Source organism: Crinia signifera, chromosome 3, assembly GCF_055691185.1.
Source record: "Crinia signifera chromosome 3, ASM5569118v1, whole genome shotgun sequence".
Lineage (NCBI taxonomy): Eukaryota > Metazoa > Chordata > Amphibia > Anura > Myobatrachidae > Crinia > Crinia signifera.
In genome coordinates this window covers 259,045,804-259,066,084 of record NC_139219.1, presented here as the reverse complement: position 1 = coordinate 259,066,084, position 20,281 = coordinate 259,045,804, and the positions used below count along the sequence as shown (strand labels likewise).

At 41.9% G+C, this 20,281-nt stretch overlaps 2 protein-coding genes across 4 annotated transcripts in view; one reads left to right on the top strand and one right to left on the bottom strand.

Moving 5' to 3' along the window:
• The window catches only part of MED12L (mediator complex subunit 12L), a 458,604-nt gene extending 451,661 nt beyond the window's left edge, over positions 1–6,943 (top strand). For all 3 annotated transcript variants that reach the window (XM_083177939.1, XM_083177937.1, XM_083177938.1), the window contains exon 45: positions 1,311–6,943. In XM_083177939.1, coding sequence (XP_083034065.1) covers positions 1,311–1,363 — 53 coding nt within the window. In that variant the 3' untranslated portion in view covers positions 1,364–6,943. The remainder of the gene's footprint in view (positions 1–1,310) is intronic.
• Positions 6,535–20,281, bottom strand: part of IGSF10 (immunoglobulin superfamily member 10) — a 36,588-nt gene continuing 22,841 nt past the window's right edge. Inside the window, exons 6-7 of the mRNA XM_083177936.1 lie at positions 12,527–13,427; positions 6,535–9,058 (exon numbers count right to left, since the gene is read on the bottom strand). Of these exons, the coding sequence (XP_083034062.1) occupies positions 7,150–9,058; positions 12,527–13,427 (2,810 nt within the window). The 3' untranslated portion in view covers positions 6,535–7,149. The remainder of the gene's footprint in view (positions 9,059–12,526; positions 13,428–20,281) is intronic.

Sequence of the window (20,281 nt, the reverse complement as noted above, 5' to 3'; positions counted from 1 at the left end):
TTTACACATTTACTGCTCTTTTCAGTAAGATCTGTGAATGACACTTATTCCTGAAAGCCAAACAATGTTTTACGCTCAGCAGCTTTTGCACTGGTCTCCCAAATCGTCCGCTGCTACAGCAGGTGATTCGATGCTGCTTCCGAGTACGCATTCTGATGTATTAATATATAATTGCTCTCATTAACATATTTGTGCTGCATTAAAATCTAAGTGCAGTAGCGACTCCAACTACATCAGGCCCAAGGTGCTATACTCAGGAAGCATGTAGATAGAGGTTGTGCCATGCAGTATATATATGTTACCTATTTACCATACACATGAATAGATTGAAGCTTCTTATGTGGAGTGAATGTTCTCACGTGCTGGGTTACCTGGCGTACTGTACAACAATTTTGGAATTAGCAACTGGACCAAAGTCGTTTTCCCCTTTCGCCCATTGTGATCCTTTAAGAATGAGCAATATTTGATACAACTTTAAAGAAGTATGACAGTCACTTAACCTTAAGGGGTCACTAAGTTCTTAGGGGTATTGGTCATTGGGTCAACCAATATAAGGTCGTCTTGGCTTAAGTCAACACCTCAAATAGGTCAACATGCCTAAGGTCAACATGGTTGGAAGGTCCATACAAGCATTAGGTCAACAATGGCTAGGTTGACAGTCAAAAGGATGACATTGGTTTTTCACTTTTATTGTCCCGATTGTCAACATGGTCGACATGGACACCGTATTGGTGTACCGTGTCCCCTCGCATGGCTCGCTGCGCAAGCCATGCTTCGGGCAAACTATTCTATTCTCCCTTCACGCCCTAGTGGATGGTAGGGCATGAAATACCGCCTGTCGGCACATGTCGGCTCAAAAAAGTGAAAAACCTCATGTTGACCTTTTGACTGTCAAACTAGCCATTGTCGGCCTAATGCTTGTGTCGACCTTCCAACCATGTTGACCTATTTGAGGTGTCGACCTAATGTAGGTTGTCAACCTATTGTATGTCGGCATAAGTGTCGACCCAACGACTGTATACCATTCTCAGCAATGTACCGCCATGTTGTTCAGCTGTGCACATCTGCAAAAATGTTGGTGACTTGGCAATGTTTGTGGCTGTAGACTAGAGTGTCCACGTTACAACCATCCTGGTGACAAACTACTTTATCTGCACTTTACGGACAATGTAAAAAAATGACATCCCTTCCTAATAAATATAATGCCAGTCATATACAGTTATAATAATATTAAAGTGCACTTCGTAAAGGTTATCGTGTTTATGACTATATATAACATGTTATATTTGTGCTTTTTATTTATCACGCAGGTAACCAGCCACAACAAGCAGTGCATTTATACGGAGATCCTTCCAGCTTCTAAATCCGGACACAGATATTGGCTTTTTGTTCTACACGGTACATTTATAAAAGCCTTATATGATCCTACTGAGTGTGTGGCCAGCCGGACAACAGGTGGCTAGTATTTGATGCTATGTTTACTCTGCGGCCTAAGGAACACCAGGCCTGTTTTTTTTTTTTTAAATAAATAGATTTTCTCGCTACTATAACAATACAGACAAAGGACATTGCAGGTTACGCTGCTGACTGTACAAATGCACCGGACCAAACTAGAGCTAAACAATGGAAATATTTGTGTCTCTTAATTTATACTTGTTTTTTGTTTTTTTTATTTAAATCTTAGAATTATTTAAAAGCTCATAGGTAATTTATAATATTCTATGTTATTATACAGTACTTCGTATTCCTCTTTTTATTTTTCTTAGATTCACTGAGGTAGTATGGTGTTTTACAACTTTGATGCTATTACTTTGCTGAAACTACAGTGATCAATATCAATTATTACAGATTTCAGCACAGTCCATCGCTTCACCACATTAAAGTGCTTGTCTCAGGGATCAGTTCACTACAGATACTGTATATGTCAAGCATAGTACATTTGAAAGTGCTGTGGGTATAGTCAGAAGGGAGAAATATGATCCTTGGGGCGCCAGGGCTTGTAAAGGGGATGGGGCCTAAGGTGGAGGGATGAGGACACCCTTTTTTGTCCTTTTGGGGGTATTATTTATTTATAGTTATATTTATTAACATTTTCTTATATAGCGCGCACATATTCCGCAGCGCTTTACGGAGAATAATTGAACACTCCCATCAGTCCCTGCCCCAGTGGAGCTTACAATATATATTCCCTACCACATGTACGCGCACACACATTCCCTCTTGAGTTAATTTTGTTGGAAGCCAATTAACCTACCAGTATATTTTTGGATTGTAGGAGGAAACCGGGGTTCCCAGGAGGAAACCCACTCAAGTACGGGGAGAATATACAAACACTGCACTGTTAGAGCCATGGTGGGAATCAAACCTATGACCTCAGTGCTGTAAAGCAGTAATGCTAACCATAACAATGCCCCCAGCACTCCCTGAGCAGCTGAACAGCCCTGGTTCATGGGTGGGCCAACGGGACTGTGTCCACATAGTGGGACTATCCCGCTGTACTCGGGACAGTTGGGACTATAGGCAGGCTCCTGCACTAGGGGAGATGGCAAATTGTGTATGTGTGCACCGTATATTTAGGTGGGGAGAGCAAAGGAGGGTGTCCTTGGATGCCCTAATTGTATACACTGGTAACCTATGCAGAGGCTGTGTCCCTCCATAAGGTCTATGGCATTGCTATCATGGTGGGCACGGTTATACCTCCATGGTACAGAGTAACTTTGTATACATTCTTAAAAAAATCTGTAACTTATTTAACATTCTGAGAAATAATAAAAGTATGTGAATAAATAAAAAAAATCCTTTATTAATCACTTGCTAAATGAAAAGCAGTGGGCCTGGTTCATGCAGGGCTTTCCTATATGGTAATGGGGCAGCCCAGCGCCCACCGCCCTTCTCTGCCCCCTGCACGCCGTCATGGGTGTGTGCACCGGCCAAACCGAAAGATCGCAGTGGGTACTCTACGTCTGCACATGCACAGAAACGCGCCTGCACATGCGCAGATGCGCAACATCGGTCCTCCGTGCGAATGCACGGAAGACCGAACGGATATGAATAACCCCCTTAGATACAACCCTGATTGCAGGTTACCCGTCACAACACATGACAATACTCTGGGGTAAATGTATGAAGCTTGAGGAATGGTATCTATCCCCATAGAATGTTATGTGCAAAGTGATATTGCACCAGCCAATCATCTCCAGTATGTAAATTGACAGTTAGGAGCTGATTGACAGTAACATTAACACCTTGCACATAACGTTCTTTATGGTGATATATACCACTACTTCAAGCTTCATACATTTACAACCCTGTCCTTTATTATACTCCACATATCCTAAGGAACACTGCAGAGATTACGTTAGAACCCAGTTGTCCACATTTACAGTATACTCCAATATAATTTATAGGAATATATACTAGAGAAATAAATACTAACTGCAGCCCTTCTAAGAGGAAGAAAATCAATAAAATATATAGTTTTGGTCAAAAAAATTTTTCACAACTATCATATTTAAAAACCTATAGCTACAGTATATGGAACTGTAAATACAAAACGGAGACATTCACAGTGTTCCTTCTGTGGTAAGAGGAGTCAGTTGAAGAGAAACCATCTAAACATTTTGTCCTTGACAGGGTAGTGCTGTAAATTATTACTGAATTTTTTACTTGTTTCTGTAAATTCACTGTTGTAGTGTTAAGTGGGAAATACAATGTTAATGAATGTGGCTGTTTATGGTGAAACATTTACAGGTTGTCACACAGTTGGTTTAGACATGTCGCATTTATTTGTTAAGTTGCAGTTTGTTCTATGCCCTGACTTGTTACTGTCACTGTACTGGAGAATGGCTGGGTTTGTCACCTGTCTGTTTAATTACTATTGTTTAATCGTTAACTTTCTAGAGACTACACAAGATAATACGTCTAATGCTGTGTACACACGGTACAATTTGACATTCAATTTTGAGTATACAGTATAGTATATACAATTCATACTATCTACATCCAATCGGCACTATATAGTCATTGGTGCACTGTCTATGGCTTTTCAATTTGAGCTGAACGGGAGCGCGCATCGGCATCGAATCGGCATAGAAAGCTTAAAAACATGTCCATTCGATGTCTATGTGATCCAGATTCGATTTTGACTATATCGTCAAAATTGAAGCTCAAATTGTACCGTGTGTACACAGTATTAGTCGAATAGCAAAGGAATCTCACAGTGTGTACACACCATAACAGAATAACACAATTTTGTAGATCAAAAGGTTTTGAAATACAGTAATTAGCAGGGATTGATTTTTCTTCTACAGTATGTAGGGAACCACTTGGGCTTTTACATCCACAGTTGTCAATTTTTCAATTGCACTTTTTTTATTGAATTAATTATAATGTTTTAGAATTTGTGATTTGCAAACAGATGCATGTTAATGATATGAAGGCAGATCTGCTTTATTTTTAATTAATATCAGTTTGTAATTTATACTTCTAAACATGAATTCCAGAACTAACTAACTAACTAACTAACGCATTTAAAACAAGTCGCACAAAGGTACAGGGAAATAACGTTTCTTGAAAAATATATGTATTTGTATTTTGTTAATGTATTTTTGTTGGAGAAGCAATACAGGGGGTGATTCACCAGTGATTGTGTTGCAGAGAAGAATAGTGTTGCAGAGCAGTATATTGTATTGGAGAAGCAGTATAGTGGGTGGTAGAAGCATAAGAGTGTGTTTTTAGAAGCAGTATATTGTGTTGCAGAGCAGTATAGTGTATTGGAGAAGCAGTATAGTGGGTGGTAGAAGCATAAGAGTGTGTTTTTAGAAGCAGTATATTGTGTTGCAGAGCAGTATAGTGTATTGGAGAAGCAGTATGATGCAGGGCTGGGTTTATCACTAGGCTGTCTAGGGCCCAGTGGGTCCAAAATGCCCCATGGTCAGGCCCCCTGATCTGCTGCTGCAAACAGGAACTGATGCCGCACCTCCTGAAAGCCCAGAGACCCTCCCTCCCTTCACTCTGCTGCGGCACCAGTGATGAGACAGGTACTGCGGGCAGAAACAACCATCAGCAGGCATGGGAGTGAAAACGAGCTGAACATACAAGCAGCCACCAAATAACTCCTGGGTCATGTGGTGGCTGCAAGTACCAGGCAGAGAAGGAGAAATCCTTCGATGGTGACCATCGAAGGACTTCTCCTCTGAGCGGGCACTAGCCAACAGATGTGTAACCGTACATATCCGTTTTGCAGCACTGCACATGGGCTTGTACGGCGTAGGGGTGTACGTTCGGAAACCCAGCAAGTGGGTTAATGCCGCCCCACCAAACACAAGCAGCCCAGCAAACAGGTCTGAATCGGGCCCTCTCCCTCTGTGTCTCTCTCCCCACTCTCTCTCTCTCTCCCTCTCTCTGCACTACTCTCTCTTGCTTCCATGTCAATCAATTATCTATAGCATTTTAGAAGATAGCAACAGATTTTATATATTGTTTTTTTTTCATCACCTCTATTTTCATGTCTCTCATTCCATCTCTCTATTCCTATTCCTCCCATCTGCTAATTTTCTCTCTCCCTCCCGATTTCTCATGTCTGCCATTATTTCCACTAGCCCTTTCCATTTCAACAGTCTCCCCCAATTTTCTCTCTTGGGTAGGTAACTGTGCAGCTCCTTGTATTTGTAATTGTCAATGGGGGGGGACGACAACCAATATGTTGCCTATGGCCCCATGAGGTGTAAATCTAGCTCTGGTATGGTGTGTTGGAGAGGCAGTATAGTGGGTTGGAGAAGTATAAAAGTGTGTATTTTAGAAACACTACAGTGGGTTAGAGAAGCAGAAGAGTGTTGAGGTAGTGTGTTGGGAAGCAGTAGAGTTTGTTTGAAAGCAGTATAATGTGTTGGGGGCAGGGACCAGCAGAAGCCTTCCTCCTCCTAGCAGGTAGGAGCTGCCACTGGATGCTGACACACACACAAAACCCCCCAAAAAACATAACTTGCAGCTAACCTTTGCATGATCCATCTAGGTTTATTTAAGTGTATGATTTGTTTTATAAAAACAAGTGGACGGGGAAAAGCTACAGCACCAAAGGTTGTGTGTCCGTAGTCTCCAGGGTGGTGAGTGTGGGCCTGGGTACAAGATATGTTCCATACATATTATAATTGTTACAGAACCCACACACTGCAAACAAGAGCAATGCTTCAATGCGAGTCAGTCCTTTACTGATTGATTAGCATATTAATAAATTGCTTTAATATTATATGTGTGTATATTCTGACTGCCAGTAGTTGGCTTTATAGATTAGGAACTACTGTAGCTAAGCCTACTTGAAGCAAAAGCTTCGAAAGCTGGGCTCTGTTTGTCTAGTATGTGTGATTGCCTCTGTGTCCTGTGTCTATGTATGTGTGAAAGAGAAAGAGATGTAGTTTCACTCGCTGCCAGCAGATGGCAACACTTGCAGACCTTAAAACTGGTGTATTTGGGTCTATGTGATAATGTTGACAATCCCGACAATAAAAAAGACCAAACAGTACAGATGGAGTAAACTTTATTGTACAAACTGTAATTCAGTTACCTTGCATTTAACATAATGCTCATCAGTACTCATTATCTATTTATTTATATAGGTAGAAATAAAGCCCAACAGCAATTACAGTAGACAAACTGGTGGATTTAGCTTCTAGTTATCTATATTAGAAGATCATTGGACCCACTTGGCTACTTCCTGTAAACCATGAATATAACATAATAAATAATCTCTTGTACTGTGTAGCTCCTGTTTCAGCAGTATGTAAATAAAGCTATCGGCATCATTTTCAAACTATTTCTAATAAACTGTGTTCTTTGAAAATATAAAACCGCTCTGTCATAATGCAAAATGCTACTTTCAAAAATATATTTGAATACAAAATAACTGTACAAACTGGCAATATTTTGTAAAAACAAAATAAAATGATTGCAGCTTTAAATCTTGTTTTTTTGTGTTTTGTTGAAATTATTTTTTTCTCTAGAAATAAAAATACAGCTTTCCTACTTTTCAGACATATAATAATTGTCCATTGTATTATTTGTGTGTGTGTATGTATGTATGTATGTGTGTGTGTGTGTGTGTGTGTGCGCGTATATGTATGTGTGTGTTTGCTTCTCTAATACATTCTTTGTTTAAATTACTTTTAAATATGTTGTGCTGCTGTCCGTACCAAGAGAGTTTTTAGCAATACACCTGTACATCCCAGAGTCTGAACTTTTTGGGTTCTGCACAACCAACGTTCCTGATGGATGAAGAAGCTCAGTGCCGGTTGGTCGACCTTTACTAGCTGCTGTTAATATTGACAAATCGGGTAACTCCCATGTTATCTCTGGTTTTGGAATTCCAATAGCCATGCAGTTGAAACGCACAGAAGATCCTGCTCTTGTATGAATGTTATGTGGTGGTTTATTTGTAATCCTTGGGGGATAGGCTACAATCATAACCGGTACACTAATGGATGCCTCCCCTGCATTATTTCTGGCTTTACACAAATAGTTTCCTCGATCATGAATGGTGGTTTCTTGAATTACCAGTGTGCCATTCTCAAGTAACATATATTTCCCATTTACATGAGGCCTGTCGATAACAAATCCACTGGGGAGTGTCCAGATAACACTGGGCTTTGGTATTCCATCAGAGAGACAATGTAATGTCAATGTTTCGCCAATTACATTCTTTATTGGTCCTCTTGGATGTGTTAGAATATTAGGTTGCTGACCAACCTCCAAAATAATTAACTTTTCTATGTAGCCCACTTTATTTCTTGCCGCACAACGATATTTGCCAGTATCATCTTTGGAAGGATTATAAATAATAAAAGTTCCATTGGCTCCTGCATAATAGTTCGTAAACTTCTGCCCATTTAAAAATCTTGTGCCATTCGGCAAAAGCCATATTATTTCTGGAGGAGGATTGCCATCTGCAAAACAATTAAGTATTGCCATTTTGCCAGGTTTGGCGATTATCTTTTCATTGAATGGATTTTTAAACATTGGTCTTCTAAGCACTTCAACAACTTCCAACTGAACCACCAACATACTTTCACCGCCATCATTACGAGCAACACAGGTGAACTCTGCAGTGTCTGATGGCCTTACATTCCGGATTTCCAGAGTTCCATTCTTATGTACCATTATCCTGCTGCCATGGTAAGGAGCAGTTAGATATATGTTATCAGGCATGATCCACATTATTTGAAGAGGAGGTGTTCCTTCAGCACTACAATGAATTAGTTTTCTTGAGTGTTTTAAGGCCGAATCCTTGATGATTGTCTTATTTCTATATAAACCATTGATAACAGGAGGCGTTGAATGAACATCTAATTTGAGAAGTTTTGTATCATCTCCTGCCGGGTTGCGCGCCACACACATGTATTCTCCAGCATCTAGTAGTTTGACTTGTCTAATTGACAATGATCCATTGTCATGCAATATATAACGATCATGGGACATTGCAATCATATCACTTGAGGGTAGCAACCAGAATATTTTTGGTTTTGGTTCTCCGTTAGCCTCACAATCCAAAACTGTGTCAGCCCCAGCTCTTGCTTCAAACTTTGTCTTGGTGTTGAGTTGAATGCGTGGAGCAGCTGTTACAACACTTATATGTACTTTCATCTCATCCCTTCCCAATGTGTTTTCAGCATAACATGTATAATCTCCTTCTTCAGACATCCCTACTTTGTTGAGATACAATGTTCCATTGTCAAAGAGGACATATCTGCGTCTCCGCCTACCGCTGTCATCAGCTTGAAGGACGTTGTTGATCACGGTGCCATCTGGCAAACTCCAGGATATTTCTGGCAATGGAGAACCTGAAGCCTTGCAATCTACCTTGAAGTCTCTTCCATATGGAACTTGCTTCATGAGGTGCTGTTTCTGATAAATCTTTGCTGGTTTCATAGTAATGCTGACCTTCATCAGAGTCACATCATCTCCAATTGTATTTCTTGCTACACACACATAGTCGCCGGCATCTTTTTCATTTACGAATTGGACAACAAGTGATCCATTCGGATACACTTGAATTCGACTCCCCATTCTGAAAAATATAAGATATTCTTTAAATATACTGCAGTTAACTTCCATATTACCAATATCCTCATATAGCATTCAGTAAGCACTGTCTTGGGCTGCAGATCTCCTCTGCAAATGTGGGAGGCCAGAGAGGGATAACACTAAAGGTCCCCATACACTGAGCCGATTTGGTCTGATTTCGACTGATTGCGACCAATCAGGCAGGTAAATCGGACCAAATTGGCTGTCCGTGACATGCCGTCTGGTCCGATGCGCGGTCCAGTGCGGACGGGCAGCAGGTCCGACCACCCATCCTGGGACCTCCCTCCTGACGGCCAGATGGGCGGGAAGCAGGGATGCATGCGATCCATCACAGCAAATTGTGATGGATCGCATGCGTCCCTGCCGCCGGGAAGGTCCAGGGCGGCTCAAAGGCTATCGGGTGTCCGTACATTGCTGTGAGATATCGCAACAGTGTATGGGCACCTTAAGGCGTAAATTTACTAAAGCTTCTAAAAATGAAAAAAGATGATGTTGCCCGTAGCAAGCAATCACATCTGTCTATTGTTTTCTAGTATGCAATAGACAAATGACAGACATAATCTGATTGGTTGCTATTGGATCCCTAATTTTTAAAAAGTCCCCAGTGCCCTAATGCGGCCGCCCTGCACATTCAATCACCGGTGCAGCGGCTGGTGGAGCGGGAGGCAGAGGTGCACAGTAAAGCTAGGGTGCCTCCTAAAGCGGGCGGCCTGGTTAGCATGGAGATGGTGGACGTGGCCTGCGCAGCGTGGACTCTGACCATCACGCTGCTTAGAGCCGCAGCCCGGATATTGGGAACAGGAGGTCAGCGTCTCAGCGGGTGCCCGGCATTAGACTGTGCATGTGCAGTCTAATCCCGAAATTCTGGGATTGGAAACTCCACTCCCGATATTGAAATCCCGGCAGTTTTGGGGCGAAATCCTGGGATCCTGCCGATCCCGGGATTGGCCACCCTACTGGGGAAGGACTTTACGAACTCCTTGTATAAATCTATTCTATGGGGTTTATTTACAAAGTGCTGGGTTGTAAAACCTGGTGCTTCTGATAGTGTTTATATATTCTATCTAATAGGTCAATGCTTTTACTGGCCATGTCCAAGTTGCTAGTAAAACCATTGCCCTTTTACATACTAGGCGCAGACACAATCAGAAGTACTGGGTTTTATAGCCCGACGCTTCATAAATAAACTCCTTTGTTACATTCTTGTCATCAACACTAATAGCAGATAAGCAGCCATTTTATCAACTGAGAAATGTAAAAAAAGGAAAAGAAAAATGACTACAGCAGGAGCATAAATAGAAATATCTGGGCAGCATAAGTAATTGTGAAGGGTTCTCTCACATAACTATCATGGTGTTTGCTCTATCAAAAGTCACCATCCAACAGCCATTTGCACTAACTGCATTAGTAGCAACCGGGCACATTAGTCCAAAGTTTTTAGGGTGTGGTGTAGCTCACGGATAACATCCAGTCAGACACTCAATAGGTTGATACCAAAAGTTAGACATGCATTAGTTAGACATTGACAAAAATTAGACATGCATTAGTCAGACATTGACAAAAGTTAGACATGCATTAGTCAGACATTGACAAAAGTTAGTCATGCATTAGTCTGACAGTCAGGGCCATCTTAACATTGGCGGGGGCTCCTGGGCAGAACATTAGCGCACCTGCCCTACCACCACAAACCTATGTGTAGCAGGGTCTGGGCAGATTGTAGCGCTGCGCTATTTGCCAGGCGGCGGGAAGCTCTGCTGATTTTGAAAAGACTGTCCGGGCGACGCTGATTGGCTGAGAGTATTAAGCCAATCAGCGTCCGGCCATTCTTTAGCAGCAGGGTCCAGGCAGCTGGGAGCCAGTAGCGCTATTTGTCAGGCAGCGGGGCAGAAAGCGCTGCTGATTTTGAAAAGTATGGCTGGATGCTAATTGGCTGAGAGAATTTAGCCAATCAGCGTCCGGCCAGTCTTTTCAAAAGCAGCTTCCTGCCCGCCGCACGACAAATAGCGCAGTACTACAAGCTTCTAGCTGCCATTGGCCAGACCCCACTGCCTGCCACACACCGCCACAGCAGCAGCTCCCCATGGCAGTGCCATCTTCCCCATTGGGGTGGACCCCTAGAATCCTTGGGCCCCTGAGCAACTGCCCATTAAACCTAATGGGAAATACAGCACTGCAGACAGTGACAAAGGATAAACGCATTATTTATACATGGACAAAAGTTAGACATGCATTAGTTAGACATTGACAAAAGTTAGACATGCATCAGTCCGACGATACGCCATTGCTCCTTTTTTCCCTTTGCTCCTAACTGTGCAGAAATCCCATTTTTTTCCCATAAAAGTCAAATAAACTTTTTCTATAGGAGGATTGCTGATCAGTTCTACTAACTATTTAGATTTTTCTGTCTTGAATTCATTACAGACGAGGCATTATTCAGACCCGATCACTGCTGTGTGAAATCGCAGAGACCTGCAATCAGTCAATCCTGTCAGTTAAGTTGCAAGGGTATTACAAATAAATAAATAAATAAATTGCAGATAGTTGTCGCTGTTTGGCCTCACGCATGCACGCTATGATCAGCACACATACGCATTTGATAGACAATTGACATGAGAATTCACACAGCCGTGATCAGCTCTGAATAACCCCCATGACCAGGACATGGACTCTTTTCACCGTCCCCCATAACAGAACTGCTGTGGAACCAAATGTAATAGAGTTTAAATTTGGGGCCGTGCAGGATGGCAGCAGAAAGCAGATGTTTTTTTTTTTTTTAAAGGGCCAATCATTTGCAAGGGGATGCAGTCAATATACCTACAATTAAAATACCGCCAACCATTGACCGACGTGGTCAAAATACCGCCATTTAAAATGTAGACAGGTCAAAAAGTCGACATGAGTTTTTCATGATTTTTTTAATTGAAACCAACTTAATTATACTTTACCATCCCAGTGGACATGGAGGGAGAATATAATAGTGTACCGAGCGCAGCAAATCACCGTGCTCGAAGCATGGCGCGTGCAGCGACTCATGCTAGGGGACGCGGTACACTCATACTCATTCATGTTGACCTATGTCGATATACAGACCAAAAAAAAATTATGAAAAACTTGTGTATACTTTTTGACCTGTCTATATTTTAAATGTCAGTATTTTGACCATGTCGGCATTTTGACCGTAGGTAAATCATACCGAACCCTTTTGCAAGGCATGGTTTGCCTTGTACATGATTGCCCCTTAAAAAACATCCTCGTTCGACTGGCATCCCCCATGGCTGCCGAACTCTATTACATTTGGCCTGTTATGTTCTCACACTCCAGTTAAAGTACAATATACAGTATATAATTAAAAGAGTGACTTTTATTAGTTGCTTATCCATGGAAAACACTGAATTACAGTATCATCACTTCCACCATACTACTAAACTGTGCTAAAAGTGGTTTTATTTACCTGTGCCACTGATCCACCACGGCTTTGGATGGCAGCCTCCACATTACCTTTGGCTTTGGGTCCCCAGTTGCGCTACAGTTTAGCATTAATTTGTCTCCGAAATTCATTTCTGTGTATTTAGGAGATGCATGAGTAATCTTTGGAATGGAATCACTCCTCTGTACCACGAGACTGACGACTCTTCTTTCAGAGCCAGTAGAGCTGGTCACTATGCACTCATAATTCCCATCGTCTGAGGACTCCACTTGTCTTATGTAGAGGGTTCCATTGGAGAACAGGAACAACTTTGAATTAACATAATGCAAAGGTTTAACTTTCGTTCCATCAAATGCTACCCAATGAACAATTGGGTTGGGATTTCCTTTTGCAGTGCAATGAAGTTTCACATTCTCCCCAGGGTGCACTACAACTGTCTGTCTCTTGTCTTCTAAAATAGTTGGGGGAGCAGAAATCACTTGAATCTTTACTGTAAAGGTGTCAGCTCCAGCTATATTAGTAGCCAAGCACTTATAAATCCCACGGTCATATAATGTCACTTCTTTAATGGTCAGGGTACCGTCCGGTTGTACATAAACTTTGTGATTATTTTCGGTCTTCTCAGATGCAATGGTCTCATTAGCCAGTATCCAGGTAATTGTGGGGAAAGGTCTGCCTTCTGCCTGGCATTTTACATTGACATTATTACCCGAGTGAACTGTAATCTCTCTCGATCTGCCCTGTATGATCCTGGGAGGGTATGTTATAACAGAGAGTGTAACAAGTAGCCGGTCCGAGCCATACTGGTTATTAGCAACACAAAGGTACTGTCCGCGGTCCTGGACACTCACACTAGCAATGGAGAGGGTACCATTCGGGAAAACTTCCATCCTATTTCCCCGTTTTGCCTTTGACACAAAAGTCCCTGTAATGGAATAAAATTTTAGTTTTAGTTATCAAAAATAAGCTATAAAAATCTATATAATAAGTTGAACAGTCTGTGTGCATGTGTGTGTGTGTGTGCGTGTCTGTTGCATTGCGGGCACACCGTGGCACTCAGAGCTTCCAAATTTGGCAACAAGGTACCTCTGGACCTGCTGGTGTGCACCTCGAAGCCAGTTTTGGGAAATTTCACTTAGAATTTTTTTAATTTAAAAGAAAGTTTTAATTTGCCTTCATTGATGATCTGGGGAAAAGATTGACGATCGGGGAAACCGTTGTCGAAGGAACAACTCCACACCTGATATCATTGCTGTCATTGAGTATGCATTACATATTCTAACATTATGGTGAAGGCTTTAAACAATTAGGAATAACTGAGGATATACATAGACCACACATCATACACACGTACATATTGTACACGCGCACACACACAGTACACCACGTCTGCACACAACACACATATCTATAGGTAGCGCACCTCACACACTTACACATTGGACAGATACACACAACAAAACACGCACATAACACACCACATGCAGTACAACAAAAACCCATATACACTACAACACACGCCCCAAAACAGTACAACAAACACACAGAACACACACAGACTTCAACATTGTGCAGATACAGAAACACACAGAACACACACACTTAAGCATTGTCAGGATACGGACAGCACACTACACGCACATATATATGTAGTGCACCTCACAGTTAGCAGATACACATAACACAACAAACACACATAACACACCACTCACGGTACAACACACACCCACATTCACTACAACACGCACCCAAAAACAGTACAATACAAAGAACACACACAAACATTGCACAGATACACACAGCACACTACACACACACACACACATTTATACATAGCACACCTTACGCACTTACACATTGGGCAGATACATTCAACACACACACACACACACATAACATAGCTCTAACAGCGCAACACACACCCACGTTCACCACACACATAAAAAAAACAGTACAACACACAAAACACATACTTAAGAACTGCACAGATACACAAAGGCACAACACACACATACACATACTGTATATACATAGCACACCTCACACACTTATGCATTGGGCAGATACATACAACACAACACACACATACACTAGAACACACACTCAAAAACAGTAACACACACAAACACATAAAAAAATAATTTGCCGTTTATTTAACAGTCTGTACCGGCTAATAAAAACTGTACCTAATGTACCGGCTTTTCTTTTTTTCCCATATCCATCTCTGCGCACCCCGGCCAGTTGCACTGAGAAATCTTTGGCCTGGCCATTGCACCCGTTGATCAATACAATGTGGGTACACTGCACTCACCCTGTTAGTCAGTTGGATATCAGGCACTGCTCTGCCTTAAGGGTTTCCCAGACTCTTTTGGCTCATAGATAATATTTGGTCGATGGGCATGAGCGCTGCATGTATTTGTTTGAAGTTATGAGTGTAAGAAGTTGAAGAAAAAGGCTGAGATGGAGATTTGTCACGTTATAGTGTACAATTTACTCAATAAATCGTGAAATAAATATGTGTACATAGAAGTACAATCAAGCAATGAAAGTAGGATTAAAAATTAAATTCTGATTCAAACTGATAATTGTTGGGATGGGGGTGGGTTGTGAAACAAATCTATAGGTGGAGGGGGTATGGATATTGTGGGCATAATTAGTGTTTTATACACCCACAGGGGGTCCCCAGTTGATGAGAAATTTTCACTTCAGTGTCACTATAGGGGTATTTCCAATTGGGGTTGAGGTGGTCTTTTAGGGGTGCCTTTACAATCCCGTTGGTCTCTTCTCCTGGAGCCTACGGTCTCCCTCGGTGATTGACTATCATTAGGGAGACTGTAGGCTCAAGGAGGAGAGACCTATGGGATTGTAAAGGGTCCCTGAAAGACCACCTGGACCCCATTTGGGAATCCCACTATGGTGACACTGTGACACTGTACTGAAAATCCCATCAATTGAGGACCCCCTGTAGGTGTACCAAACACCAATTATGCCCACAATATCCATACTCCCACCCACCTATAGATTTGTTTCGAAACCCACCCCCATCAAAACAATTATCAGTTTGAATCAGAACTTATTTTTTCATCCTACTTTCATTTTTTAATTGTACTTCTATGTACACGTATATATGTTTTCACAATTTATTGAGTAAATTGTACACTTTAACATGGCAAATCTTTTTCTCAGTCTTATTCTTCAACTTATTACACTCCAAACCTTATCAATGCACCCATTTATGATTGCGATGGCTGGATCGGTGTATTGGCCTGGTGGGTGTAGGAAAGAATTTGGCCCATTGCACCCGTTCCCAGTGGTGCATTGCAGTGGTGCGGTTAGCGTGCATCGAGTCATGATGTCATGTGGCCAGGCCCGCGGACCTGCTCCCACACTCAGTGGCTGCAACACTGTTTGGTAGAGATGCCTGGTGCATGTGCTTTACAGATCTCCAGACCTCAGAGACTGTTGCTGGCAGGATCGGTGAGGGGAGCGGCAGTGGCAGGGAGCGGTGAATTTTGAATTAATTATGGTGGGGTAAGTAATGCCCACCCCGGTCTCCACGCACTCAGTGCCTGTAATTACACACCCAAAAACTGTACCATTGAAAGTATAGAAATGGAGGTGTGGCCACGTCCCTTTCTGATTTTGTACAAATTTCTGACCCTCAGATGTTGGAAGGTATGTCATAGGTGCTAAATCTCAGGAGTGGATGTGGAATTTATCAACACATACAAGTTATCAACTCAGGAGCGTTGTGTTTCAAACAACAACACCACACCTGATTTCATTGCCATCATTGAGTGTCAATGCAAACACATTCTAACATTATGGTGGAATCTATAACAAATTACAATCTTAGGTCTTTGGCACAGCATACTGTAAGATTACATTTTTCAGCAATTTTGGAAATAATAAAAACCAAAGGTTTTCCCGGGCAACGCCGGACGGGTCAGCTAGTACTATAATAAAATAAACTGCATAGTCACGATACGACAATAAATCATTGGGTATTTTTCTCCATCAAGAAAAAATATTATACAGTATTTTTGTCTAATTAAAAAATATAATTTATTCAGTTGAATTGGCCAATTGATAATAAAATGAGTAACACAGGTTTGGGAATCGGTAATCTTTGTGGGTATTTGAATCAGAGTGTACTACTGAATCAGGCCCCTGCTGCATTAAATGATGGGTTATTTCCTTACTTTTTTCTATAGAACAGAGATTTCACAACATTGTTTTATAGCAAGGACTCAGATTTTTCAAATGAAGGTTTTCCCAGTGTGTACAAGAGCGCAACAACCATAGGTGCAAGGGGTGCAGCTGCTATGGGGCCCAGAGCTGAAGGGGGCCCATATTTACCATCTAAGCAATATGTTTGACATACATTTATCATCATCAGTTGCTAAATAAGGGGGCCCCTTACAAACTTTTGCTATGGGGCCTACAAATATCCAGTTACGCCTGTGTAGGTACCAGGATAGCAGAGACTGTGCACATTAAATGTTTCCCCCATCTGCTGGCTCTACAAGTATCTCTACATTGCAGGTTCATTTTACTGATCACCAGGCAATAACCACTAAGGTGCCCAGGGGAAAACAGAGAATTTCTGGAGGGTGTTTCCAAACATTTGATTTCAGAGCATCTTTCGCCGGCCCATGAAGGATGCATAATTAGCATGTAACAAGCCATAGGGCAGTATTCAATGAGAAATATCGCCGTGTGCAGCGAATCCTGTTTAGGATTCGCTGCACACTCGCTGTGTTCTGGAGGGCTGGCTGCCACTCGCTCTCCCAGTATTCAATGTCGGAGGGGCGAGTTGCCCCTCGCGGCGAATCTTAACCCCTGCAGGGAGCCGTGGGACGGTGGCAGGCAGGGAGATGGAAGTCTCCCTGCCTGCCCCAGAACATATGTGGGGGGGAGGTGGGCTTCCCGGGAGCCAGGCAGCACAGGCTGCCCCCCCCCCCCCCCGGGAGAGCCAACAGGGGACCGTGTATTCACTGTACCCGATCGTGCATATGTAATGATCGGGTGCAGTGAATATATGAATATGTAATGAGCAGCTCGGCTCCCGGCCCCCTGCTGGCTGCTCTGTGTAAAAAAAATATATATATATATATATTTTTTTTTAAAAATTTAATATATATTCATGTGCTATAAGCACATGAATAAGAATAGCATGCCCCTTCTCAGAATAAAATTCCTGATTTTTTTACACCAAAATTCAAACAAAAAAACTTTTATTTTAAAAGTTCACATTCCACTTCTCCATGATAAGATGGAGAATTGCTACACGGAGAGACACGGCGAAAATCACTCAGAAAGACGGCGAGAAGTGCACATTGAATAGGGTTGCTCGCTTTTTGAGAGCAAAAGTCTCCGTCCAATGCGAGAAAAGCACAAACTCACCATAAAACACGGCAAATTTTTCTCATTGAATACTGCCCATAGTCTGCCCCCAAAGGGAAGTTATTGTAATACAGGGGCAGATGTATATTTATATTGTCACTAGGTTGACCACTGAAGGTCGACAGGCCTAGGACGATCCACTAGGACATGGAGGGAGAATAAAATAGTGTGCCGAGCGCAGCAAGGCACCGTGCACGAAGCATGGCGAGCGGATATGGTGCACCGATACGGTGTCCATGTCGACGGTGTCAACATTCGGGACAAATAAAATGGGAAAACCCCATTTGACCTTTTGACTGTTGACCTTTCCCATGTCAACCTTTTGAGTGTGTCGACCTTAATAATGTCAACCTTCCTGTGGTCGACCATATGATCCCAACCCGATGTATTAAGCCTGGTGAAGTGATAAAGTGTTGATAAAGAGGTGATAACGCACCAGCCAACTCATCTCCTGTCATTTTTCCAACACTGCTAATTGGTTGGTGCTTTATCACCTTCAACTTTATCACTTTACCAGGTGTAATACATCTACATATATCAAGATCAAGAATACCTACTCTTCTGAAGAAGCCGCTGAGTTAAAGGCGGGGAAACGCGTCAAGAACTAGCCAGGTGCCGGTACAAACACGCCACGCAGAGTCTCCAGCCACTCGACTCCCAAGTGTGGAAGAACCCCAAAAGGCTGCATTGCAGTGCAAGGAATCAGCAGCCGGGACACCACCACCTTATACTAAAGGTCAAAACCGGAGGAGTGGCAAGTTTTAGCTCAATCGAGCCTTATATTCTGTGTTATATAATTAACCTATATTATTCAAAGCATGCATGCTACCTACTAACATGGAGCTGTGAGAGAGCTAACCAATGGGCAAAAACTGCTGCTTGAAACGTGGAAATATTAACCTGGTGATTACCTAACCCCACCAAACACTAACCTCACTAACCCTATATTTGCTGTAGGCGCAGTAGAGACTATCTTATAAGGAGGTTCCTACAATCAGAACCCTTTCTTTTTTATATATATATTTTTTTTTTTTTTTTTTTTTTGCAATTGCTTTTTTATATTATTGTGTGGTACTGGCCGGTACCTGTACTGTAATATTCCATTGTGTATATTTTATTGCTGAATACAAACAGCACACATATATCTGTTTTAAAATAAAATATTTGAAATATATACCTGGCTCAGCGCTATCTCTAAAATCTCTTTCCCTTTTGTATTTTGTTTTAAGGGGTGGGGTATCCCCTTATTAGAGACAGCTGCAGACCCAGGTGGCTATACTATAGATTTGCGCTCTGACATTTTGTCTTTATATATCAAGATTAGTTGTGGAGCCCCAACCATTCAATGTCTGCAATAGAAAGTAGTAGTAATGAAGGTCCAACTTAGTAATGGGGCCAATATATAAAATCATCAATTTACTAATTGCCACCAAAATAGTTAAGATGGGCACTTAAGGAATAATGCCCTTATGGAGGAAAGAGGACACATTTGTTCTTTTCTTTTATATTTGCAATACAATCAGGCAATCTCTATGCCGAGAGGATACATACGAGTGATATTGATACTAATTATCACAATGGTCCCGATTCAGTTTTCTTTCCAAAAGCAAACTCCTTCTTTAATGGACAAAACCATGCTGCACTGCAGGTGGGGCTGATGTAATATGTTTAGAGAGAGTTACATTTGGGTGAATTATTTTGTTTCTGTGCACAGTAAATACTGGCTGCTTTATTCTTACACTGCAATTTAGATTTCAGTTTGAACATACCCCACCCAAATCTAACTCTCTCTGCACATGTTACATCTGCTCCACCTGCAGTGCACATGGGGCCTTATTCTAGTTCACTCTGACAAAATCCTTCTTAGATGGACAAAACCATGTGCACTGCAGGAGGGCAGCTGTAAAATGTGCAGAGAGAATTAGATTTGGGTGAGTTATTTTGTTTCTGTGCCGGGTAAATACTGACTGCTTTATTTTTACACTGCAATATAGATCTCACTTTGAAGTAAAACCACACCCAAATCTAATTCTCTCTGCACAAGTTACATCTGCCCCACCTGCAGTGCACATGGTCTTGTCCATCTAAGAAGAATTTCAAGAAAAGAGTGAACTAGAATAAGGCCCATGGTTTTGCCCATCAAAAAACGAGTTTGGATTTGTAACCAGCCTGAATCCCCCCCCCCCCATGTCTGTTGTACCAACCCCTCCCCTCCTCAAGCACCAAACACATCCACTATCTAATTTCCGTTTTTGTAACAAAGCATTTGTATAGGTAACACCTTAGAACAGTATAGGTATAGTGTATATACTAGTATATATGGGTGTGGATCATTTGGTCACCAGCAAGTTGTTAGGCAGTCAGTAGGTCGAC